The sequence below is a fragment of the Punica granatum genome, chromosome 4 (assembly GCF_007655135.1).
Source record: "Punica granatum isolate Tunisia-2019 chromosome 4, ASM765513v2, whole genome shotgun sequence".
NCBI classification, from domain to species: domain Eukaryota; kingdom Viridiplantae; phylum Streptophyta; class Magnoliopsida; order Myrtales; family Lythraceae; genus Punica; species Punica granatum.
Genome location: NC_045130.1, coordinates 6,519,595 through 6,545,848, shown reverse-complemented (window position 1 = coordinate 6,545,848; position 26,254 = coordinate 6,519,595). Strand labels below are relative to the sequence as shown.

Below are 26,254 nucleotides of genomic sequence, written 5' to 3'. Positions count from 1 at the left end.
ATTTGCGTGTCTTAATTAATTCACCTCAACACGAAAATCAATTATAAGACAAATCATCCACACTTGACTAAGGGGATTCACTGAGATAGATCTATATTATCCCGTAGCATTTGAAAGAAGAAAAATGGCTCGATTGATACCCCGTAGCTCAATCACCAAAGAGGGAGGTGTTGTGAGGGTGTAGAAAGAGGTCATCCAATATTATAGGGAAGTTTAGGCGCATAGTTTCCTTGGACTTCCTATATATGGACATGGAGTTAGTGAATGAGTTGATGCTAGCTACAAGCAAAAGGTACATGAGAGATAATGGGCCTTCCTATCTTACCGAAAAAAAAGCTACGAGAGATAATTATTTCAGTTACAAATAAGGGTTAAAGTCTAATACAATAAAAAAATTTAAATAACTAATAAAGGAACACGGGTAATCTCACTAGGTATCGAACTTGCAACTTATAGAACAACAAACGAGAGCGTGTTCCATTATATTACACTTTTTTTTTCTTTTTTTTGATAATTATAGCATTAAAAGATAGCCCACTTTAGGCGTTATAGTTGTGAAGTGGAGTCATTCCATCACAACACTACCACGTACGTCTCCTTTGGCGGGCTGATGCACTTAAACGTCTATATATCATACCGATTCGTCACTACTCGAATGACTGTCTTACAAATCAATTGATGACACCATACAAAAAGTTATATCCAATTTTCCAGGAAGCAGCTGGGCCTTACATAAAGCAATAGTTATAGAATCTTTTCAAATGAACTGAATCTCTCCATCGCATTCCGCCATGTAAATTAGGTCGGAGAGCCAGCATGAATCACCCATAATATGATCAGTTTTTGAAAATCGGTGGATGAAGTCGAGGGTCGAGAAGTGAAATACAGAAGTCGACACGGATGGCTGAGTGTCCATATATTGTGTTCTGACTGCGTGCAATCCAATGAGCTGAGTAACAGTTAATTGCCTTATCTCCCTAGGCATTGAAAAATGGCACCAGAATTCAATTTCATCAACTGCCAACACACTCCCTAAGACCACCTTAGAAAAATGGCAAATATAGTATCCCTCCCTCCCCTCCCCTCTCTCTTCCCCTAGTTAAATACCTCCGACAGCGCCCACGATATTCAGCCAATCCCGGTTGAATGAAGTCTCTCTCTCTCTCTCTCTCTCTCTCTCTCTCTCTCTCTCTCTTCCCCTAGTTAAATACCTCCGACAGCGCCCACGATATTCAGCCAATCCAGGTTGAATGAAGCGAATTATTATGCAAACCTGTACATATTTTTTCGTTCTGCACCGTTTGACAGTCGTAAGTTCAATGACTTCCATTTAATTTAAATTTAACCTAGACCTTCCAGCTCTGATGAGCCGAATGGATCTACGTACAGCTCATTGCCTCGTCACGCATGCACCGGTAGGAAGTGTGCATTAATGAACAGCAACATAAACATGCATACGGTAATGATTTTCCTTTTTTGGCCACTGCCAGTTAATTTCCATATTTTTCATGTACACGTATGCATGGTCATTTAATCCCATAGAATTAACTTTTGAACCGTTCAATTTTCTAGATCGATAAGTGATGCTTTATAACGACAAGAACACAAAGTGCCATGTCACGAGTCCCTCCTGATCGTACAGCCCAAATGAAAAGAAAAAAAGGAAGCATAGTTAATTCCATATCAACATCACTTCCAACCCCAACTCACCACACTCTTTCCTTCTCTTCAATTCCCCTCCGTCTAACTCCCTTATGTAAGCCATATATGTTCGTCTTTATCGAAGAACTTAGTTTTCTTAATATGACCGAATCGGTCATATCTCTCATCGTACATGTGTCGATCGAATGCAACTAGAACTCTTCTATAAGTATTGTTTCTTTGATCGATCATCCGTATATATCTCCGTAGTCTGTATTAGCTTTGGCTGGTACAAGCCAATTTCATAACCTTTTATTAGTTCCAATTATAACAAGAAAAGCTCTTGGACTTGAAAAGGCTAGAATTAGGAAAAAAATAATATACAATACCCAAATGATGTATAAGGGTTGAATTGAACCCTCGTTGAAAACCTTATGATTCCAAATTGGAGATCAATGCTGCTGCCCCAGCCACCGAGATCCCCCATGCAATAAATCTTTTTAGTACCTTTTTTACCTTCCTTTTGGGTAAAAATGAAAAAGAGAGAAAAAGGGAGGATTTTATTTATTTGTTTTAATGAACGGCCTTGATTATTATTAGAGTGTGTTATTATTATTCTTTTTTACATACAACAGCTTAGTATCCATAATGAAGTCTAATGGATCCCACTCCCGCCTAATTCATATTCTAGTCTATTCAACCTACCTATGCATAAAATTCTTTCAAATTATGAATTTTCTCTATTCATATGACTCAAACTTGAGATTTTATTTGAAGGGAACAAACGTCAAATTAGTTGAATCAACAAAGTTAATATTAATTAGAAAAGGGAGATGAGGACATAGCCGGAAGGTGTGATAGCGTTGCCCAATGAGTCTCTTCCATTGCTTATAAAAGGAACCCTTCGTCAAGTCAGTTTCAATTATCTATTGAATTATTTGAATAGAAAGTCTACTTCTACAGTATATCTATCTATTTATGCAATACGTACAATGAAGCCGCTCAAACGCATTATTCAAATCCTCCAAGCCACCGTCGCCGCCTTCCTCACCGCCGCCCTCCTCCTCCACACCCTCCTCTCCGCCCCCGCCACCAGCCGCCTCATCCACCTCCTCACCGCTTCCCCGTCCCTCTCCCTCTCCTTTGCGATGGTAACCCTGCCTCTCCTCTACCTCCTCCTTCGCCGTCACTGCTCCCACCCGCGCATCTACCTCCTCGACTACTCATGCTTCAAGCCCATCCCGGACCGCAAATGCACACTTGAGGCCTCCGAACGGTTCGTGCGCCGCAGTGGCCTCTTCTCCCCCGAGAGCGTGGCGTTCATGCAAAGGATATTCTCCAAGTCGGGCCTCGGGGAGGAGACTTACGGCCCGCCCTTCGTTTTTGACCCGGACAGCTGTGGGGACCACCGTGCAAGGTTCGACTCTGCGGTGGAGGAGGCTCGAGAAGGTATCATAGGGGCCGTGGACCCGCTCCTGCTCAAGACTGGGATAAGCCCGAATCAGATTGACCTGGTGGTAGTGACGTGCGGAGGGTTCTCGCCGTCCCCGTCCCTCTCATCATTCGTGGTGAATCGCTACAAGATGAGAGACGACGTGAAGACGTATAACCTGAGTGGAATGGGGTGCAGCTCTGGTGTTATCTCAATCGACTTAGCGGCTCATCTGCTCCGCAACCAGCAGAGGAAGCCCCAGTATGCGCTCGTTGTCATCATAGAAAGCATCAGCTTGAATTGGTACGTTCATTCCCCTATCAATAATATATATCAAATAGTCATCACATACATATATATATGTGTGTGTGTGTGTGTGTGTGTGTGTGTGTGTGTGTGTGTCTACGTAAGTTGAAGGCCTTTCTTGCTCCTTGAACAGGTATTTCGGGGATAACCGCTCGATGCTCGTCACAAACTGTATCTTTCGTGTTGGCTGCGCAGCAGCACTGATAACCAATGACCCGAGATGCCACCGGTCTGCCAAGATGGAACTTATTCACTCCCTCAGAACCAACGACGGAAGTGACGACCGAGCTTATCGAGCCGCCATCCAGGAGGAAGACGAGAAGGGCAACACTGGGATTGCCCTTACGAAGGACTTGATCCCGGTTGCAGGGTGGAACCTCCGCCAGCACATCAAGATCCTCGGTCCTCGAGTCCTCCCACTAAGGCAGGTCTTCCTGTACGCGTACTCGGTCCTTTCATCCTGGGCCCTCGGGTCGAAGCCCATTGTCCCGGACTTCACCACTGCATTCGAGCACTTCTGTGTTCACACGGGCGGGAAGGCAGTGATCGAGCAGGTTGGGCGAGTCCTCGGGCTCAGCGAACCAGTGACTGAGCCAGCTCGCATGACACTGCACCGATTTGGGAACACATCGAGCAGCCTCGTGTTCTATGAATTGGCCTACATGGAGGCGAAACAGAGGGTGAGGAGAGGGGACAGGCTGTGGATGATCGCCTTCGGGACGGGGTTCAAGGTCGGGAGTCTAGTGTGGAAGTCGCTGAAGGATTCTTGCTTGGAGGACGATAATCCATGGAGCGATTGCATTGATCGATACCCGGTTCCTCGGTGAATAAGTAGATCCATCGGATCATTCATGAAATAAGTTATAAAAAAAATTGGAGGAGCTCTTATATAGTTGATATATTCATTTCAAGTTGATTCAATTTCTATCATCATCCTTTTTGAGTTTATGGTTGAACTATCCTTTTGCATTAATCATTAATGCGTTCATTTCTATCAAATGTATAGCAATTTATATCTAATCTCAGCTTATTGCATTCCATGATACCATTCTATCGTATATACCTAAAATTTTGAAGCTCGTATTCACGGCCAAGGCAAGTCTCGGGTAATAAGCTGAGAACACCGAGTAATTTCATGAATGAAGTTTGAGCTAGGCTGATGAGTTGAAGAGATGGCCGGAGGGAAACCGTGCAAAATGAGTAGATACAATCTACTCGTAGGCTTTATTACACTTCACAGAATAATTTTAGTTGGTTGGGCTTGATCTCACTGGGCCTGCCCATCACATCAAAGATAAAATGACAATATACTTTAACGGTCCAACTCAATGGGCCTATCCAGACTCTGAAATGCTTTGCATTACAAAATGCAGATCTTCCGAGTCGAATCAATCAGCACATTTTTCTAGTAGTTATAATTTCGAATAGTTTTCTTAATAAAGTTATATATAATTTTTTTCGATTATAATGGATGCTCGTGAATTTAGTATAATGAAAGTCATATATAATTAAATCATATTGAAATCACAAGTGTAGCTACTCTGCTCTACTAGCATCATCCTTTGTAAACTCGAGAAAATGTTAGAACTTACTTGAAGACGGACCCGATTCTCCCTATTTGTATAATGATGTTATTTTCCCCGATAACTCTTTATAATTCCAAAAGCATTACGATTTTCCATCACAATTCGTGATGAAAAATTGCACCGAGTAATAGTTCAATCAGAGCTTGCGAAATGATCTACCTCTGTCTAGTAATTACATATTAATACATATATAAGCTCATAATAATTCATTTCCTTGTGCTTGTCTACTATATTGATATTCATTATGACAATTAATTAACGATATAATCAAGTCTAGTCCGCGGCTTTTAATCATTATTAAGCATCTTGTATAGCTCAAATGCGAAATGCAGTCCCTTAATTAAGCATCCACATTAAAATAAATAAGTTTCTTGTTTGCACTCCATAGCAGTTTCGAGCACTAATTATTCTTTTTTTTTCCCCACACTGAATAATTTTTTTTAATCCAAAAAAAGGAGAATCCATTGCTTAAAGAAGGCTAAGATAATAATACTATTAAGGTTGGGGGCTCCATGAATTTTGAGACAAAACAAAGACTACAAAGTTGGCCTAAGTCTTATGTATAGGTTAGGTGTGTAACAATTAGGAACCTTTGCGTAATAGATCAAATCTAGCAGGCTTCGTCATTCGACTAAATATTTAACTAGATAAAAGGCCCGCACAAAATCATTGGATGGTATTGGGACGGTAATTGTGAAAAATAATTTATATAGACGACAAAATGACAAATTATAATCAACAAATAATATATTCCTAATTATTTAAATGAGCAAAATAAAAATTAAAAAATAACAAAAACATTAATCTCAAGAATTGTTACTCCCAATAAAATTTAAATTTTCATTTCCATATAAATCAAGAAGTAAAAAATATTTGTTAATAAATTATTTCTAAATTTTTGCAATATCAAATAATTATTGCAAGTCAATCATAAAATTTATCTAAAATATGGACATTATACTAAAAAAGTTTTGCTCTAGTTTTTCGTATTATTGATTTAAGGTTTATATTTAAAAAGTAACTGACTTGTGTACGCAATTGAAAAATATTTTAGAATTTTAAGATGTTGTAACACTACTTAGATTTTATATGTAACTAAAATACTCACCTAATTATTACGAACTTCTTCGATTTGACACGAAATTCTATCAATTGTCACATTCTTATTAGTGGCGACTCCAAAGGACACACTTGTTGTAAACAATAAATAACAAAAATAATATTTAATTTAACATGAATGCAATATATAAATATCTGATTCATGGTATTCCCTTTTGGTTTGCAAAAGCGGCATGGCAACGTATGATATTGCACCACTTATCATATGCTTAGTAGTCGTGACACAAAATGTCATGTAATACAAGCACTCATCCGTTCTACGTGGCGTTTCAAGACACACTGACCCCGCTTTTGTAATTGTATTACAAATAAGTGCTACTTCTCCACTGTCATATTTTCACCTAAAGAAAAACTAAAATAACACCTAAAGCAAAATAAGTACAACTAAAATAATAATTACTTTCGTAATTTGGTTGAGTAATACTCACTGAACATTTACTCTCACATTTCACCTAAAGAAAAACTAAGTGCAGCTAAAATAACAATTAAACTAGACATGAGGACTGCGCTTTGCGTAGGTGGTTGTGATTTTTTTTGTTAATTTATCATAAATAAATGAATAAAATATTTATGTTTCTATGACTTATTATGTTTATGGCTTATATGTAGTATTATATATTAGTAGATGTAACATCGATTGAGAGTATAAATTTATTATTGTTATATGTTACTCCTTTTATAATAGAAACTTTTAAATTTATTTGTAATATATTCGTATAGATAGTTTTATTTATTTTTCATAGAAATTTATTCAAAAATAATATACGGTATAACGCTAAATCCAATACAACTTCCCATATTAATACTTATATTAAGCAATACATATTTTGTGTATCGATATTATAAAATAGGACAATTTGTACATTTTGTAGAAGTAGGAGTTACATATTTGCAACTTTTATCTTAAAAGTTCCATATTCATATAAGATATTGGATATATGATACATGTGTCACTTTACAGGGCCCTCGAATAGGGAGCCCCTGGTTCGGTCCCCTCTCAGCGACCATCCAGCCCCCCGGCATTATTTTTTAAGATTTAATTAATTAATTTTATTTTAATTTCTCGTTTCTTTTACTTTTTAAATAATTTTAATTTGCAACCACTGATAAGTTATCACGTAAGCAAAATTAAATGGTATCAAGTCCACTATAAAATGTCTTTTTTCAATAATAAAATATGAAAAAAAGTACAACAAAAAAAGGAAAAATTGGATGGAAAGTTTCAAACACAGAACAATTGACACAACTAACTATGTTTCTACCACTACAATACTAATAAATTTAATTATGCTCATCTCTCACATTCTTTAATTTTTTTATTAATTACTTTCAATGGGTTATTAAATTAAAGAAGATGAATGAAAAGACACTCAACTAGGAGTTGAGGAATTACTAAAAAATCTTACGTGGCAAATTCACATTACACGAACGGAGGCTCATCAGCGCACAGGCTCGAAGAGCCTACTTTAAATACTTATAATAATAGATACGTCTATTTCATTTGATAAGTAAAATATGTCTTATTCTTACGTTACCAATACGGTATCCAAACTGATTTCCATATGCCCCGAAAACTATATTCATATCGTTTGAATCGATAATAATGAAACAGAAAATTTGCAATATTGAAATCAACCCGATGCATGATAATTTAGGATACTGAGGATTTGTGGAAAATATATATCAAAGAGAAAATTGATTTTTGAATGCAATGTCGCTTGCTATTATAATTGGATTTATGGGATCGTGGTAATGAAAAAATAAGAACGGCTATTCCCTCTAAATAAATAGTGGGAGGAAGTTTAACCATTGCTACTTGAAGTGGTTAGTATGTTACTCTAATATAGAACCATTGATTTCGATGGCGTATATGGTACTTCGTGTCTTGTTATCCTTCTAGGCGTATGTATCGTGTATGCTATCTTCATATAAAATGAAATTAATATAATTCACTCTGTCCTAATTAATTAGGAATAAAAATGAAAACAATGATTATAGGGGGTGTATATAAAATAATTATACGTACGTATGGTATGCTTTTGGTGAAGAATATTAGCAGAACTTCAGCGCGGCGCATTAATGTACGAAATCAGACAAATAGGGTCTCCTCCCCTCCCCTCCTTTACGCCAATGTTCGCCCCCGCTGAAACACACTACTATTCATTATTCTTGCCTTTTCCTCTTAAAAAAATATAATAAACAATTTCCGTATTTAAAAAAGGCATTCAATCATACATATATGTAATCAATTTAATATTTCCTTCGAATTTGTTTCAATATGAGATGACGAGTACATATTGAATATGCTACTAGCAATTCACGGTGGAAATTTATCGAGAATTTCTTTCATTTTTTTTATTTACTATAAGAAAAATTCAGAAGTAACGATTTTAACGTGACATTGCGAATAAAAAGTTACAGTATGTGTTTATTATATGCTTTTATGCTTCATTAATATTTGGTTGAGTATCGACAACTCTACGGTCTACATCATCTGATTGGTAATGTCCCCCCCTGGCTCTAATAGATCCATATCTTCGATTTTTCATGAGACTTGCTTACTTTGGTGCAGAAATTGCCAGCAGATTATTACGTTAGAGAACTTTTTTGATCCTTTGCAAAGAAGAGCGGGGAGTTGATCTAATTATACTAATACATAAAGTTAGCTATTAATTTCTCAGTTTTTTTTTTGTGCTTGGAAGTAAAAGATTATATATATATATATATATATGTAATGGGCATTGGTTTTTGCATGGGCTGTTGACTCTTCAATCTTACGAAATGTGTGTGCACATAATTATATGTACTCAATCATTTATTACCATACTCTGAAAAAAATGTCGTTCCCTATGATATATATTAGCTAGCCATAATCCCACAACACGACGACTTGCATATTTCTCAAAAGATCCCAAACCAATTACCGAACATATCATATCCTTATATTTCGTGACTGTATGTATAGTTTCAGGTCAAACAAACTTCAAAAAAAAATGCATGCCTTTTCTATTTATAGAAAAAAAAAGAAAGAAACGTGCCCTAGATTCAACATGAATATTTAGATTTATATTGTTTAAAATCAATTTATTATTTTTCGATGATTTTTTTTTCATTTCTTTCTGTCAAATTTTTCTAAAATCTCAAATTAATAAAACTAATCTGAATAAAATTAATAAGTTAAAAAATTAGAAAAAAGGGAGGACGAAGGAGACAGTAGGAGTCATTACGGCGGCCACCATTGCCTCTAACAAGTTCACTTTCTGCCTTTGGCAATATGCGCCATCGCCCCCCTCTATCTCCCTTTCTCTCTCTTAGTGGGACAGAGAGTATCGGAGAGACAAAGCGGTCATGGGGCCACCATCAGCCAACCAAGTTCCCAATGGGATTGCCAACGGCTTTTAGTGGCTCCAACAACCTCGTCAAAGTCGTTGTGTCCGATGATGATGGGACTGGCCAACCCCCTGTCTCCCCCTCCTCCTTAGCAGGAAGAGAGAGAGAAAGGGGAGGTAGAGGTGGCGGTGGAGGTCCACCACCGCCCCTCGGTGAGGTTATTGAAACCCCTAAAGACAGCCGGTGAATTCACTCAACGCTATGGTCACCGCTAGTGACCGCCTACGGTCCCTTCCTCTTCTCCATCTTCTTTTTTTTTCCTTACAATAAAAGTATATACAAATATTAGAATAGAGTGGACGAGTTTTTTTTTTTGCCACAAACAATACAATTTTAAAAAATCATACTTCAGTTTTAACAATTCAATTTTGAGTTTTGACTATAAACAAAAAAATGGATCAAAGTTCATATATATATATATATATTTATGAAATTTGTCCTTTAAAGTTTGCGTTCTACTCGATAAACTCTAGCACTTAAAAAAAAATCTAAACTTTTGTTTAGGATTTGATTGTAAGTCTACACTCCAAACAATTTGTGAATGAAGAATATTTCGATGGAAGATTATTGTATCACATATAATATATCTCTCCTTCCCTAGAACTTGCAATGGCTGCATGATTTCACTCTTTTAACAGCAAAACGAGTGCTGCAGCTTCAGTGATCTCTTGCTGCATCAAAAATAAAAGCGCGGAAAAATCATCACAGACTTGTAGAATTAGCTACTAAATAAATATCGTGAAGGGTTTTCTTCGAAATGGTGCTTGATGATATATATATATATATACGCATTTAATTAAAGAAAAAAATTAAGATTAAAGGGGCAAATCCCGTGCGGCTGAAGTGCTATATATCTATATATCCGTAAGCATGCAGTCAAAAAAATCTGAAGAACCCTAAATCGGAAGCTGTGCCCTAATTTAATCCCAAAGCCTTTCTTCTCTCTCTCATATTCAGGTCATGTGGCTGTGCAGTGCAAATTTTCCTTTTCTTTTGTGTGTGTATATATATATAAGCACAGCTCCACTCCCAAAACCAACCCACCATCCTCTTCCTCGATATCCAAATGCCCGTCCCTCCCCCAAGTTTTTATCAATTACTTTTATATTTTCACCACCCCCATCACAGTAAAATAAATAAAAGATGAAGACAAAGCTTTTTTTACTTGCCAATTTTTACCCTAGCTAACAACCGCATACTCCATTCAAATTCCCTCTATCTTCGGGCACACCTTAAAACCCTAGCCATCCTATACCTATATTATATGCATATATGTATGTATATATATATATATCCATGCATTAAACATACATCAAAACCTTAACTTGCAAAATATATTATATATGTAGAAGGATGTGGTAGAAATATGGGTTGAGTAAATGACTTCCCAAAACGTATATCTATGGAGTAAAGAAGAATGAGCTCAGATTTCCTATTATACTCATGAGCTTGCACTGTAATTTTTTTTTTTTTAAATTAAGCTTGGTAGGAGCTCGGAAAAAGGGTATGAGTCCAGCAAATACAAATGAGTTTCATTCACTAGTCAATTTGTGTGGTGATTTTTTTTCCCTATAAAAAGTGTCTAATTGGTAGTATAAATCGGATGGAATAATCAAATCAATAAAAAATAAAATCATTTTCCATGTAATAATTGATTCTATTCCATTTCCTTTCATTCATGTCTACCAAAAACAAGTTGAGTGGGAGAGAGTATCCTATATGGAAGCCCATTCCATCCTTATTGTTGAGGGTATATATCTAAGATGATATTGAGAATGATTCATGAGTAAGGTGATAGCTGAATGTTGCACATCTTTATATACTATGAAGCGACGTTTTATTTATTCATTTAATTTTTTTGGATAAGTATGAAGCCATCCGTTCTTGCAAAACATGGAGAAGGTATTTATAAACCAAAGTAACTAATATATATATGTGTGTGTGTGTGTGTGTGTGTGTATTTGAATATTTAGCTAGGAAAGGGAAAAGAACATTGAATTGGGGTTTACTTATTAAGTTGTTGAAGCCCTTTATTAACTTTCACAATCTTCTAAGCTCTCCGCCTCACTCTCTATCTATTATCATCATCAAAGCCCTAATTTTGATCTTCCCAAGGAGCTCCTGCCATTTTCCTCTCCACCCCACACCCCACACCACCTCTCCCGATGTAATTTTCTCTGAAATTTTTGATCATATCCGTACCCCAAAAATTCTAATTAATCAACAAACCTTGTGAGAGTTGCTCTCTCCCTCCTTGTTTGCCCCTAAAGGTCTCAAACCCTAATTCAGTTCTTGTCCTAGCCTTCTTTGTATACAAACACTTGTTTGTTTGGAGATGTGTAAAAATCCAATGTAGAACTCCAATGAGTGTGAAGGGTTTAACATTTTCTTTTTGTTTCCCGAGTGAAGGCTTCAACTAATTACATCGGCCGAAGCAAAAAATAAAAATAATAATTATTATCATATCGCTGAGAAAGCAAAAATAATTCATATTAAAGCCCAAAAATGGAATCCTTTTGTTTTCCTAAATTGAATTAAATGCATACCGACTTCATTTATTTCATGGAATAGTGTGTTATAAATGTTCGAGCTCAAATAAAAAAGATCTCATATAACTCGAAAGAGAAAAAAAAGTTAAAAATATATTTCTTTCACCGGAAAAAATAAAACAAGCTTTCTTACAAATGGTGAATTCATATAACTTAATCATTCTTTTGCGACTTATACTCCGTTTATTTTGGGAAAAGTATTTTACATGAAAATAAATTCTCCATAACTTTTTGCATTTTTCTTCTTAAGGACCTCATACACATATTTTTTTACCAATAAAGCTACTAAATCGCATAAAATGTTCATATAAGGGTTCTTTTATTTTTAAATATTCTTTTTAATTTGAGAAATAGAAAAATTGAACCACACTGCTCAATACATATATACTTACTCTGAAGAAGGTTTTTCCACATGACAAGAAATTATAAAAAATAATATGAAGTAGAGAAAATAATAGTAACTATTAACTCAAAAAAATATTGACAGATAACATAAAATTTTTTAAAAAAACCTTGAGAGGAGAAAATGGAATTAAGCGCAAAAATAAAGCAGGATCGGCGCAGGAAAAACAGGGGACAAAGTTGAGTTCTTCTCGTGTTTGAATGAGTAAATAAACAAATCACATTATAATAATACAAAGCTTTGTCTTTCTTCCACACTCCCCCTCTCCTCTCCTCTGCTTCTCCTCTTCTTCCATAAGTTCTTCAAACCCAAAGCTCAAATCCTTCTGTCTCTGTAGAACAACCGGAGCTCTTGATCAGGAGGCTATGGTATCCTTCAGGAAAGCATAATAATCAGCTAGAGAGCGATAGCTCTCACTTTTCAGCACCAGCATACAGCCACATAGTGTAAAAGCAGCTGACAGAGAGAGAGGGACCAACGGCCTACAACCACCACTGCCGGAGGCGGTTTCCGGTGAGCATGACAGCCCCCACCAATCGCCATTGCCACCATTACAACCTCCATGCCATCACTTTGACTTGCATTGAATGCTGAATATTTTGCTCACATGCATTTGGGTTTTGGTGTGAAGCCTAAGCAAACTCTCCCTCTCTTTGTTTAGTCCTTCAGTTAATTCTCTCCTTCCTCTTTCCATGGAGCTTATCACCTAAAGATTTGGACTTTTGCTTTGCTTTACTTCACTTTACTTCTCCTTCTCTCTAATCCACCATAGCAGCCACCTCGGAGCAGCCCGTTCCCAGCCCCATCAATGGCCAAAAGGAGCCATTTTTGTCCCTTCCCTCCTCTGTGCTTCTTCTTCTTCTGGTTCTGGGTCATTGCACGGGAAGCCATTGTTGTGGGCTCTCTGTCCTCTGATGGGCAAGCCCTCCTCTCCCTCCTCTCTGGGGTGGACCCACCTTCGAAGACCTCGTCTCCGTTGCTCTCCTCATGGGACCCATCAACCCCAACTCCATGTTCATGGCGGGGCGTCACCTGTTCTGCCCAGAACAGAGTAATCTCTGTTTCCCTCCCAAACACCTTCCTCAACCTCTCCTCTCTCCCTCCTTCCCTCTCTTCCCTCTCCTCTCTGCAACTCCTCAACCTCTCCTCCACCAACGTCTCCGGCGCAATCCCACCGTCATTGGGCCAACTCTCCAACCTCCACCTCCTCGACCTCTCGTCCAACTCCCTCACTGGGCCCATCCCTCCGGAGCTTGGCAACCCCTCTGCCCTCCAGTTCCTCTTCCTCAACTCCAACAAGCTCTCCGGCAGGATCCCACCTCACCTCTCCAACCTCACCTCGCTCCAGCTCCTCTGCCTCCAGGACAATCTCCTCAACGGGTCGATCCCGCCGCAGTTCGGCACCTTAGTCTCCCTTCAGCAGTTCCGGGTGGGAGGCAACCCTTCTCTCACCGGGGAGATCCCTCCTCAGTTGGGCCTACTCACGAACTTAACCACATTTGGGGCAGCTGCCACGGGCCTCTCGGGCTCTATCCCGCCCTCGTTCGGGAACCTCGTCAGCCTCCAGACTCTGGCTTTGTATGATACCGACCTCACGGGCTCAATCCCGCCTGAGCTGGGGTCCTGCGGGGAGCTGACAAACCTGTACCTCCACATGAATAAGCTCACCGGGGCAATACCTTCCCAGTTGGGGAAGTTGCAGAAGGTCACTAGCCTTCTCCTGTGGGGGAATTCGCTCACCGGTCCAATCCCGAAGGAGCTCTCGAATTGCTCGTCCCTTGTGGTTCTCGATGTCTCTGCCAATGACCTGTCCGGTGAAATCCCGGGCGACCTAGGAAAGTTGGGTCAACTGGAGCAGCTTCATCTTTCGGATAATTTGTTATCGGGCCCAATCCCGTCTCGGCTCGGTAACTGTACGAGCCTCACTGCCCTTCAGCTCGACAAGAACCAATTGAGCGGGACGATCCCACCTCAAGTAGGGGAGCTGAAATCCCTGCAGAGCTTCTTCCTTTGGGGGAACTCTGTGTCGGGGACGATACCGAGCGCCTTTGGGAACTGCACGGAACTGTATGCTCTCGACCTCTCGAGGAATAAGCTCACTGGACCAATCCCGGATGAAATATTCAGCCTCAAGAAGCTAAGCAAGCTCCTGCTGTTGGGCAATTCCCTCTCGGGTGGGCTGTCCCCGAAGGTCTCGAATTGTCAGTCTTTGGTCAGGTTGAGACTTGGAGAGAACCAGCTTTCAGGCCACATCCCTCGAGAAATTGGGCAGCTAGAGAACCTCGTGTTTCTCGATCTCTACATGAACTGGTTCTCGGGTAATTTGCCTTATGAAATCTCAAACATTACAGTTCTTGAATTGCTTGATGTGCACCAGAATTATATCACAGGCGAGGTTCCATCACAGTTGGGTGAGCTTGTGAACTTAGAGCAGCTTGATCTTAGCCATAACAGTTTCACTGGTGCGATTCCGCCGAGCTTTGGGAATGTGAGTTACTTGAACAAGCTGATCCTGAATAATAATCTGTTCACGGGTCCAATTCCAAGTTCGGTTAGGAACTTGAAGAAGCTGACATTGCTTGACCTGAGCTTCAATAGCCTGACTGGGGAAATCCCGCCTGAGATTGGGTCCATTATGAGCTTGGCGATTGGCTTAGACCTAAGCAACAATGGGTTCACTGGCCAGATACCTGAGTCATTCTCCGATTTAACTCAGCTGCAGTCGCTCGATTTATCCCACAACTCGCTGAGCGGGAACATCAAGGTCCTGAGATATCTTACAAGCCTCACCTCGCTGAACCTGTCATACAACAACTTCTCAGGCCCAATACCTGTGAGCCCGTTCTTCAGGACCTTGTCCTCGAGCTCATACCTCCAAAACCTGAACCTCTGCCAGTCAATGGATGGGGTCACCTGTTCTTCGGGCCTGTTTGGGAGGAAAGGTCTGAAGTCTGCAAAGACTATTGCTCTCGTCTCGGTGATCTTGGCATCAGTCACAGTGGCAATCCTTGTCTCGTGGATACTGATCATCCGGAATAAAATGTACGCCCCTGAGAAATCGCTGGGGGCCTTGGGTGCCCCACCGAGGCCTGAAGACTTCTCGCGTCCATGGACATTCATCCCATTCCAGAAGGTCAACTTCACGATCGACAACATATTGGAATGCCTGCAGGAACAAAATGTGATCGGGAAGGGATGGTCGGGGGTGGTTTATAAGGCCGAGATGCCCCAAGGGGAAATCATTGCAGTGAAGAAGCTCTGGAAGAGTCAGCGGGGTGAAGAGGAACCCGTTGATTCATTCGCAGCTGAGATCCAAATCCTGGGGCACATTCGGCATCGGAACATTGTGAGACTGCTTGGTTACTGTTCCAATAAGAGCGTGAAGCTCTTACTTTACAACTACATTCCAAACGGGAACCTCCAGCAGCTCCTTGAGGTTAACCGAAACCTGGACTGGGAGACGAGGTACAAGATCGCCATGGGATCCGCTCAAGGGCTCGCCTACCTCCACCACGACTGTGTGCCTGCCATACTTCATCGAGACGTTAAGTGCAATAACATACTCCTGGACTCAAAGTTTGATGCCTATTTGGCCGACTTCGGGCTCGCAAAGCTGATGGGCTCTCCTAATTATCGGCATGCCATGTCAAGAGTGGCTGGGTCTTATGGCTACATTGCTCCAGGCCAGTATATATATATATGTTTATGCCTAGCGAGTTAGTTTCTCCAGTACGTAGTTATTGATTTGGTAAATATATGAGCATAATAATTCGGGTTGAATCGAATTGTTTTAGATCGGTCTGCATTAGTTTTCTGACATTTTGTCGTGTATGTCTCAGAATATGGCTACACGATGAACATATCGGAGAAGAGCGATGTGTACAGCTACGGGGTGGTGCTGCTAGAGATCCTGAGCGGGCGTAGTGCAGTGGAATCCCATGCGTCGGGGGAGGGCGGGCTCCACATTGTTGAGTGGGTCAAGAGGAAGATGGGGAGCTTCGAGCCCGCAGTGTCGATCCTCGACGCCAAGCTCCAGGGCCTGCCAGACCAGATTGTGCAGGAGATGCTGCAGACCCTGGGGATAGCGATGTTCTGCGTGAACTCGTCGCCCGCCGAGCGACCCACAATGAAGGAGGTGGTGGCCCTGCTGATGGAGGTGAAGAGCAGCCCACCCGAAGAGTGGGGCAAGACTTCTTCCCAGCCCTTAATAAAGCAGCCTTCTTGTCAGTGTTAGATTTAGTTAGTTTCCCCAATTTTCTTGTCTTTAATTTCCTTATCTCTGTTTTCTTAAATTTGTTTTAGTTTAATGAAAGACATTTGGTCATTGAGATTTCTTCTATATATGCCCCAATAGAGAGAGATTCATCTTGAGAAGATTGAATGTACTAATTGGGCTTTGTACAGAATTAGGAGGAATGCAATTGATTTTCTTCTGCAGGCCTTGCCTTAGTTCTTCTCATATATTTTTTATTTCTCAATTTTCTTTTCTTTTTTAATCAAATTTAATATTTGATAATGATGCCTTGAATTTTTTTTCTTATAAGGAAATTCGTGAATATATTACAAGGAAATAAAATTTTTAATAGGTATTAAAAGGATATAAATAGTCCTGCAATAAAAATTGAACTTAGAACCTCACGTCATTACGCTATACTCACGCTACACCCTCTTTCTCGATGGTGCTGTAGATTTATTTATACCCACGCTACAACCTCTTTCTCGATGGTGCCGTAGGTTTATTTAGACATGTCAGAGGCCATGTATGTTGGAGGGCCCTTTGTATTGTGTTGCAGGCTAAAAGCAACAGACAGCAAACAGACCCATGTTGGAAAGGCATTTTGTACAGCAGTCATCCTCGACTCGAAATCAAGAAGTTCTAGATATATCAGTAGAACCTTCGTACCTCTTAATCAGTTTCCCTTTCCATCTGGACAATTTTGGTAATTGAGAGGAGATTTACGACATATTTATTCCCCGTAAGTATTTAGCTCATACTAGTTTATACTCCCGGCGCAGGAGGATAACCATATATTTAAGATCATCGATAGAGGCTAGTGTATCGTGTATTCAATTCATTCTACAGCTTGTTTCCAGTGCCTTCTTGTACATATCACGATAAATTTTGGTTTATTTAAGATCAATGCTCGAATCTAAACGAGAACCCAATCAACCACCTCCATGAGACCGGAACCATTGTAAACTAACTCCGGATGCTGAACTTTTTCCCGATTCAGTCTCTCATATATATTTTACAAATGAGGTATGGGCATATGAACTTCTATAAGACAGTGGATCATCCATAAGGCATTCATTCACATGGTCATGCCTTGCTTTGGACTCGTAGAAAATGAGAAGACCAAGAGACAAAAATTGCACTGCAACGCAACATTGGTTTGGTCTTGGGAGGGGAGACCAGAAAACTGGAAAACAGAGAAAAAGAAAAAAGGAAATCGGAAAAAAGAAAAAGGGGAACATACATACATACATACATCATCGGAAGGAAGAAGGAAGGAGAGCTCCCAACGCGGCACAACTTTTGCTTTATTTTCCTGATCATCTATGCATGTCTGTCTGATGATCTCAGCTTGACCCAGAAACTCGTGGGCTGGGCTGGGCAGGTCTTGTCTTCCAAGTTTTCGGGCTTGTTTGGTTTTAAAATATTATTTTAAAATCACAATTCTAACTTAATTCTACTCACTACAAAACAAAATAACTCATACAAAGTCAAAGAGTGGGTCCCATTTATACCACTTTTTTCCACAATAAAACAACATAACTCATACAAAGTCAAAGGGTGGATCTCACTTATACTACTCTTTTTTAAAATCAAAATCTGATTTTAAAATCTTATTATGAAACCAAACGCAACACTAATATTTGCGCCTAGTTCCCCCCCTTTTTTTTTTTCCTTCAATTCACGAGCTCTCTCTTTTCCTTGGAAATTTATGAAATCATCATCATTGTGCCTAATCCGATTCCACGCAATAAAATCATGGCTGGCTATACATATTCCCGACCACACCATGTATATTAGGAAAATTCATTTTCCTCTGATTAGGCATGCCGAATGTCTCTTTTTAGGAATGTATCCCTGCTTTTTCTAATAATTACATCCATTTATTTGATAGTACCAAATTCGGAGGACATCATATCTCTGTATATGATGCTTGGTTTATCACTTCTTCGACGAACCATATATGTGAACCGTTCCCAAAAACCCTTGTTCAAAAAACCACACTTGAAAAAAAAAAAAAATTGGGATGTAGTCGTTTCAATTGTATACATTAAGTAATCATACGATGCATTTTTTTTTCTCGCGTTGGTGATTTGGGCTCTTAAGTTGATTGATAGTTTAACACAATGGTACATGTGAAAATTGGGCCTAAGTATACGACAAAGCTCATGGACCTGTCCCGAATCATGTGATCTATTCCCGTTTAAACAGACGAGAAAATCTTAAATGAATCTATATCACAATAACGTGGCGAGAAAGAATTAATAAAATTATTTCGGTGAGTTTTGAGGTCGTGATTTTAGGAAGTCTGATCAGTCGGCGAACATTTTCGACTTACCATATTGTGGTTTCTTCCCCTATCTTAACCGGAGGATAAAATCTATATGGAACCAGAAAGAATGCTAAGAAATCAGCAGAATGTTGTGATTATTGTATGAGCAGAAAGGGGACAATAATTGGAAGTCAACAGGTGACTAAAACCACATATCAAGAGGTCAACTCGGCTTACCTCACTTCAACAAATCCTCCTAACCCCAACAAAGCCATTCCCACACCATTATATATACATCGACTATCATTATCTTCTGTGTATCTCAACTCCAATTTATCACGCTTATTGCTGAAGTTCCTTGGCCGTGATGGCCCGTCATCAGGTTCCCTTAACCCGCATCGAGTTTAGCGCTGCTCAAATGGGCTTCATGGCAATGACCGTGCTCCTGTGTGCTTTTGCGCTCTTCATGTGCGCATCCCATTCGAGGAGACGGAAGCAGTGGAACGAGTGCTATGGGTTCTTCGATGAAGAGCCTGTGACCATAATAGAGCTCCACAATGAGAATGCGGTTGTCGAGGGCCAGATTGCCGATGAGGAAGAGGAGACGGTGTTTAATGGTGAGGCAGTGTGGCAAAAGAACATCCTCATGGGCGGGAAGTGCCAGTTGCCCGACTTTTCGGGGGTCATAATCTACGACGCCGAGGGGAACGTTGTTACACCGGCTACGACTCCCAGGCTGACATGGAAGTGATAGAAACATGTCCTCCCAAGTATAGCAGAGGTGGAAATGATCGGAACATGTCCCGAGAATTAGCCTGATGATTTTAAAATGAAATATGCCCTTTCTGTGCTCAATGTACTTTATCAAAATAATTTAGTTGCTCATAATCATTCTATTCTGGTATGCTCAACAGTTCCTTCCTTCCAAAAATGCGACATGAAGATATTGGATCTAAAACACAAGTAAAAGTTTTGAAGCCATACCATGAGAGAAAACTATATGATATAAGACTTACATGACATGAGAAACTAAATCTGACCCGAGCCCATAAGTCATAGCTAAAGACAGATAAGCTAAGCACCAACATCCCTCTTGCTAGACGAAGAGTTCCGGCCCCTAAACCCTACAACACGCAGTTTAGTAACTTTGCTCGGGGAAGACAATTTGGCAGATTTCCCACCATTACTAGACTTGACAACCTTTGAGACCCTAACAGTCTTCGCAGGTTTAGCAAGTCCTGATGCTTTTACAGGTTTTGTGCGCACTGATTTTTTTCCAGGGGGTCTCGAGGTTGCCACCTTGGCACGAGAATTAGAAGATCTTGATGTTGATGCTGTTGCTGCTTTGGCATTGACCTTCTTTTTTGAATCTGCAACTTTGCTCGCCTTTGTAGCATTTGAATTCTTCTGCTCGCTTATCTTTGCCCTAGCTATGTCTCGGTGGATGCTGTCTGTGCTTAGAGCTTCTAGGCTCTCGTTCTTCCTCATTGCCTCTTCAATTCGAGTGGCCAGTAGGAGGTCCTTCTTTGCAACTAAGCTTGTTACTTTCCCTGCAGAAACAAACCAGTTCTTTTTAATTCAGTTTGAAAAGTCCAGTTTATATTGGATGAATTCCCAATATGTCACCCACCTTTAGCGCCCATTCGAGCTGTTCTTCCAGTTCGATGGAGGTAGTCAATCTGAAAAGCAAGAAAACAATCAGGGTTCAGTTTCCAAAAGCAAAGAGAAAGGGAGGGAAGAAGAGAGAGAGTGCTTACAGAGTTAAGGGGAAAATCGAACATGATAACATGATCAACATCCAAGTCCAGTCCTCGAGCAGCCAAGTCTGTGCAGACCAAGGTTGGGCAATCACCCTCTTCTTTTTTGAACTTCTCGAGATTTTCAACCCTGATTTTCAGAAAGAAGACAATGCCACAGGTACGCAATTAATAAAAAACCTATCTCTTTAGAGAAATGAATGTCATAGACATATCGACTTTGTGAGAACATAGAACTAATACAATACATAACAATCAGGATTCAGTCTCTTCTAACAAGAACTTTTATGTGAGACTCTTATGGTGGTCGGCTTCCTTTTCAAAGAGTAGAGACCAGCTGTATGCAAGATTTTCAGGCATTCTAATGCTGGAAGCAGATTCGGGATGCAGACAATGGCTGTACTGCAAGATTTTTTGGGAATTCTAGAGATGGAAACAGATGGGACAACAGTAGTATTATCATGATGTGACTCTCACCTCTGCTCAGCAGGGACTTCTCCATGGTAATTGACTGTCGATATTTGATTCTCACTGAGGAAGTGATCCACAGCCCGACTAGAGTTCAGAGTGTTACAGAACACCATAACCTTATTTCCCTTAGCCAAGCTAGGCTCAAGTACCTGTCATCATCAAAAATAAAGAAAAGGTCAGAAGGATCTCTTTCAAGTCCTGTTTGCCCAAGCAAACTTGTTTGTCAACAGCAACAGTTGAGACAAAGGTGAAAAAGGTAGACCTGTAGCAACGATTCAAGCTTGTTTTCGGAGCCAGAGAGTTTGATGAAATCGTGACGAGCAGTTGCAACTTTCTTGTGTATGGAGGATGTTCGCAAATGCACAATTCCCTGAAACTCTTCATCGACTAGCTTCTCCACAGCCTGTTAAACCCACCTGAATTAGCTTTCCTAAAGTTTCCCTCACAAATAGTAAATAAGCTAAAGTATACAATATATGTATGTATCTACAATTTATACCTTTGTCATTGTCGCAGTGACAAGAACAGTCTGAAATCCCTTGGCATCAGGTTTCAATAGTCGATTTTTCAGGGGGCTGAGAAATTTGCGAATGTCAGGTCCAAACCCACGATCGAACATTGTGTCTGCCTCATCCAATACCTACTAAACCACCGAGCAATCACATAAATGTAGAGAGATCCCAGCTTGAAGGGAATCTCATAAAGATGCAAAAGCGTACAAATTTTCTGTGATAGTACTAACCACATATTTAATATCACCATAGACCATGTTGCCCTCCTCGATATGTTGAAGAACCCTACCTGGAGTCCCGACTACCAAATCCACAGGATTGTTCAGTGAATCTTCTTGGGGTCTAATTCGACCTCCACCACTAACCATAGTAGATCTGAATCGTGCATGATGACTAATAGACTTGGCCACTCGGAACACCTGTAAAATAACTAAGCAATTAATTAACTAGATGATTATTAAACTTGATATCAAGAAAAGGAAAATTTCTGACGTTCACCTGCTCAGAGAGCTCCCTTGTGGGGCAGAGCACAATAGCTCGAGGTCTCCTAGGCTTCATGAGCATTCCATACATTACCTCATCTCTCCTCAACAACTACAAATAACAGCCTATTAAGTAAACCATTCCTTCTAGTTGTAAACTATGGGGGACTAAAGCATACATTCAAATTACAGTACAGACGCAAGAACTTCCAATGAGATGCATATAATTAAGAGAGTATGGATGTGGTGGAATTTGGTCACTGATATAAACTCACAACAGCTGAAAAAATTAACTATGCTGAATGAGGACTGGGAAGACTTCACTGCTTGTACAGGATAAGCACAAAATAAAGGACAGAAAGGTTGCAACGATAGTTTCATCACAGGCATATCGAAGAGACTGTACAAGCTTCAATACGAATTCAAGCAATGACAAACCCAAGATTTTGAAGCAGCCACAAGATATATGTACACCTAACACACTGCGGGCATAGCGTTCCTGAGCAATTGAAAAGCTAAGCAATCCATAATAGCATTCACAAGGCATGGCAAAGGGTGTCAAAACACGAGCTTGTTGGAGCATTGAGATATCACCAAAAGGCCTAAGCTTTTCCACAATTTTCGTATACCCACAAGGAAAAAAGTAATCAAGGATCAAATTTTCTGTGCCAGCCAGTAATAAAGTCACTCAACACACAGGATGCAAGACATCATTAGGCAAACGTGCAATACTTACAGTTGGCCTGCAACTACTACTACCATGAATACATTTGCAAAAGAGTGAAGTCATGAATAGAATCATAATCCAAAACGGGTACCTGAACGAGAGGAAGAAGGTAAGCTAAGGTTTTGCCAGAGCCAGTGTGAGAGCCCAACACCAAACTCTTGCCCTCCAGGACTGAAGGGATGCCAATGCACTGAATCTCAGTAGGGACCTCAATCCCCATCTCTCTCACCGCCCCCATCACCTCTTCGCTCACCCCGAGCTCCTCGAAGCTCCCCACAAGCTTCCCCTTCCCCTTCTTGTTTGCTTTTTCCGAGCTACTGAGTGCTTCCAGCGAGGGGTCGATATTGCCGCTTCTGCTGCTTTCTCGGGTTTTGGGCTGTGGGGTTTTAGGGGAAGAGTCCTTGAGGGTTCTCGTCCTCAGCCTCTCCAGCAGCATCGAGTGCTTCAGGGGCTGAAGGGACGGCTCGGGTTCGGAGGTGGTGGTGGCAGCGGCTACTGGGGCGGAGCATAGCGTTCTGAAAGGCGGCGGGAACAGCCGGGCGGTCGTGGGAAGGTTGGTGAGGCGCTTGGTTGTGGAAGAGAGGCGAGAAAGAGTGAGAAGGTTGGAGGAGAGAGTGAGTGTGAGCACTGCTCTTCCGGTTCCTCCCATGGCGGCTCTGCTCGCAGCAACGTGAAAGGTGAAGGAAGAAGACGATGCCCGCCGGCTCTCCTCGTAGGATATTTCGGGATAGATAGAAAAGGAGCAATATGCAAATATCCAAAGACAATTGGGGAAAAAATGAAAAGATGTCTAGTCTTCGGGGATGGGTTCCCAATTTAATCATTCTTCATAACTCTCCTTTTCCTTTTTCAAAGAACCACCTATACTCTTACCACATTTCCAATTTTGTCCAACAAGCTCACCATTCATTCTCACGCACACAATTAATTATGAAAACATTTTCCATGCATCCGCCTGAAAGTATACTCATTAAACCGAAAACGGTTTCCAATTCCAGTTTTCTGCGACCGAAAGAAATACCGGTTCTCTAAGTTGGGGATATTCTCGACAATTACCTTGTAACACAAGGCTAGAGGTAATTACGAATTGGAAGTCACGAAATGATTGATGAAGTCGCGCGATGATATCAATTGATATTATAGGCAAAAACAATATACACACAAAAAGTTCACCAATAAAATAAACAGATCTAAGGGGATCTTCTGGTATTCGGTCTACTGGCAGTAATAAAATTTGAAGGGCTCAGGCCAGGGATCTCACGGCCGTGGTGACTCTCTTCCTTAAAGCATCTGGAGACTCGAAGAGGCCAGACACCTCGGCTAGGTCCATCTCCAATATCATAGCAGTCACTTTTCCTGATTCTTTCTGCTCGATACGTTTCAAGAGTTCCTCTCCTAGCATCTGGAAACCATTCAACAGCATAATAAGTAGAGAAAAAATACATTGGCTCTCTGTGATTTAGAAAACCTCCCACAAACTCTCACTTTCCATTTCTCGGAAATAATTGAGAAGGGTCCAGAGAACGCGGTTTCCACAGATACATAACTGAAAAATTGAAGTCTATGACTTATCAACTTGGAGCTTACGTACATAAAAAAAAGCTTGGAGCTTGAAAGGCCATACCTTCTCACTAATAGAGGCTACCAATATGGTCTGGAAGGAGGGATCTTCTGCAGTGCGGTTCTTCAACAAGTTGAAAATCTTGAGTATTTTCGGGAAATAATCGCTGTCTAGTATGATATCTGCATCGTCCAAAACCTGACAGTACAGTTCCATAATCACCAATGAAAGCAAGAGTTACCAATCTATGAGTCACTAAGTCCTGAATAACACAAGCCATACGATCAAATATTGGTAGCATGAACATACAATGTATCTGATATCGGTAAGAGTGAAATCCTCATCGTCGATCTGCTGAAGAATTTCTTCCGGTGTTCCAACTAACATGCCAATTGGGACAGCTGATGACTCATCTTTACGTCCTGATTCCCCCACAGGACCAACTTCAGCAACTGTCTTTAACTGTGTGCGGCTACTAATAAGTTTTGCTGCACAAAACACCTGAGAATGTTCATTTAACTTTTTTGAGTTCTGAGCGAAAATGGAATTCACAACAAAGCACCAGAAAATATTTAGAAACCTGATCGCATAGCTCCTCCGAGGGGCACAACACGATTGCTCTCGGAGACTCCCGCTTGAGGCCAAAGGAAGCCCTGTCTTTCCTCAGCCGCTGCCAAGATTCATCGAATAAGACATTCTATCATTGTCTAATTTGGCCCACGGGGGGGTGACTAAAAAAAAAAATACCGAGAAACACCATTTTTTTTTATCAGAAGCAAAGCAAAATATTGCACCATTTCATCAAACACATGGGAGACGGACCAGGCAAGAAGGGAACGGGGCATATATCAACGAACCAACAAGAGCAATTCAGGCAATCACACGAGCAGAAGGCTCCAACAGACAAAGATCAATTATTTTCAATTCCAGTTCAAGTCCGGTGATATACAAGCAGAGAGCACTGCAGTCTGCACTGTACCTGAACCAGAGGCAATAAGTAAGCCCAAGTCCTGCCCGACTCAGAAGGACCAAGCAAGACCAAACTTTTACCCTCCAAAACCACAGGGATCCCGACACACTGGACCTCACTGGGAACGACGACGCCCATTTCTGCGATTGCCCCGACCACCTCCTCGCTGAGCCCCAGCTCCTCGAAACAAGACACGACCTTTGTGTGCCCTGCTCCAGTGTTAGCCTCAGCCTCAGGAGCATCCTCAGCTCCCCTTTTGCTGTCCTTCCCGGAACTCTTGAGCTGTCTGAGCTTGAACATCTCGAGAATCATGGAGTCCCTCTTGATTCTTGATTCCGGGGATCGGTGTTCTTGATCCTGAACAGGAGGAGGAGGTGGTCTCTTTGTCGCTGCAGCCGCGAGATGCCTGAACCTCTGCAGGGGCCTTCCATTGGTTGGGGTTGACGGATTGGTCGAAGGGAAGGATTTGGAGCTGAAGCTGAGTGATCTCAAAAGCGCTCTGCCTGCTCCTCCTCTCATGGATTTTGCCGCTTTGCGTTCGTCTTCTTCTTTGCACCGGACGTGATGAACCTTTTGGGCGCCTCAATAACTTTTCGGGAAAATTCTATTCCCACCCCGAATATTTGCATTTGATTCACTTTGGACATTGAATTTTTTCTTGTATCAATTTGTACCCTCAGAGTTCATGTTTCGATATCGCCTGCACCCACCTCGGACATCTGAGGAGTTTCTGCAATGATAGGACTCGGCCTCACCTGAGCTTCTGTACTGCGTTTGACGCGTTTTTGGTAGTAGTCACTAAAAGCAAACTTTCGATGTTAGAGTTATGAATTCATTGAGTT

The 26,254-nt window shown here is 40.8% G+C and overlaps 5 protein-coding genes across 5 annotated transcripts; 3 read left to right on the top strand and 2 right to left on the bottom strand.

Moving 5' to 3' along the window:
• The first annotated feature begins 2,567 nt into the window (after positions 1 to 2,567).
• On the top strand, positions 2,568 to 4,430 carry LOC116202985 (3-ketoacyl-CoA synthase 1-like). The gene is made up of 2 exons (XM_031534618.1): positions 2,568 to 3,376; positions 3,513 to 4,430. The coding sequence occupies exons 1-2, from the start codon at positions 2,634 to 2,636 to the stop codon at positions 4,204 to 4,206; spliced, it is 1,437 nt and encodes a 478-aa protein (XP_031390478.1). The 5' UTR covers positions 2,568 to 2,633; the 3' UTR covers positions 4,207 to 4,430.
• Positions 4,431 to 12,760: 8,330 nt separating this feature from the next.
• Positions 12,761 to 16,863, top strand: LOC116202335 (probable LRR receptor-like serine/threonine-protein kinase At1g34110). Its single transcript, XM_031533859.1, has 2 exons — positions 12,761 to 16,109; positions 16,266 to 16,863. Exons 1-2 carry the CDS (start codon positions 13,235 to 13,237, stop codon positions 16,658 to 16,660), a joined length of 3,270 nt encoding a protein of 1,089 aa, XP_031389719.1. The 5' UTR covers positions 12,761 to 13,234; the 3' UTR covers positions 16,661 to 16,863.
• Positions 16,864 to 19,275: 2,412 nt separating this feature from the next.
• LOC116204846 lies at positions 19,276 to 19,825 on the top strand. The gene has a single exon (XM_031537176.1). The coding sequence runs from the start codon at positions 19,300 to 19,302 to the stop codon at positions 19,681 to 19,683; it is 384 nt and encodes a 127-aa protein (XP_031393036.1). The 5' UTR covers positions 19,276 to 19,299; the 3' UTR covers positions 19,684 to 19,825.
• A 60-nt stretch (positions 19,826 to 19,885) lies between these two features.
• On the bottom strand, positions 19,886 to 23,599 carry LOC116204843 (DEAD-box ATP-dependent RNA helicase 39-like). The gene is made up of 9 exons (XM_031537174.1): positions 22,973 to 23,599; positions 22,171 to 22,266; positions 21,903 to 22,091; positions 21,660 to 21,800; positions 21,423 to 21,563; positions 21,167 to 21,309; positions 20,690 to 20,819; positions 20,563 to 20,611; positions 19,886 to 20,482 (listed from the first exon to the last, which is right to left on the bottom strand). The coding sequence occupies exons 1-9, from the start codon at positions 23,528 to 23,530 to the stop codon at positions 20,007 to 20,009; spliced, it is 1,923 nt and encodes a 640-aa protein (XP_031393034.1). The 5' UTR covers positions 23,531 to 23,599; the 3' UTR covers positions 19,886 to 20,006.
• A 384-nt stretch (positions 23,600 to 23,983) lies between these two features.
• Positions 23,984 to 26,021, bottom strand: LOC116204844 (DEAD-box ATP-dependent RNA helicase 39-like). Its single transcript, XM_031537175.1, has 5 exons — positions 25,422 to 26,021; positions 25,023 to 25,112; positions 24,752 to 24,943; positions 24,506 to 24,640; positions 23,984 to 24,283 (listed from the first exon to the last, which is right to left on the bottom strand). Exons 1-5 carry the CDS (start codon positions 25,929 to 25,931, stop codon positions 24,125 to 24,127), a joined length of 1,086 nt encoding a protein of 361 aa, XP_031393035.1. The 5' UTR covers positions 25,932 to 26,021; the 3' UTR covers positions 23,984 to 24,124.
• Positions 26,022 to 26,254: the final 233 nt, after the last annotated feature.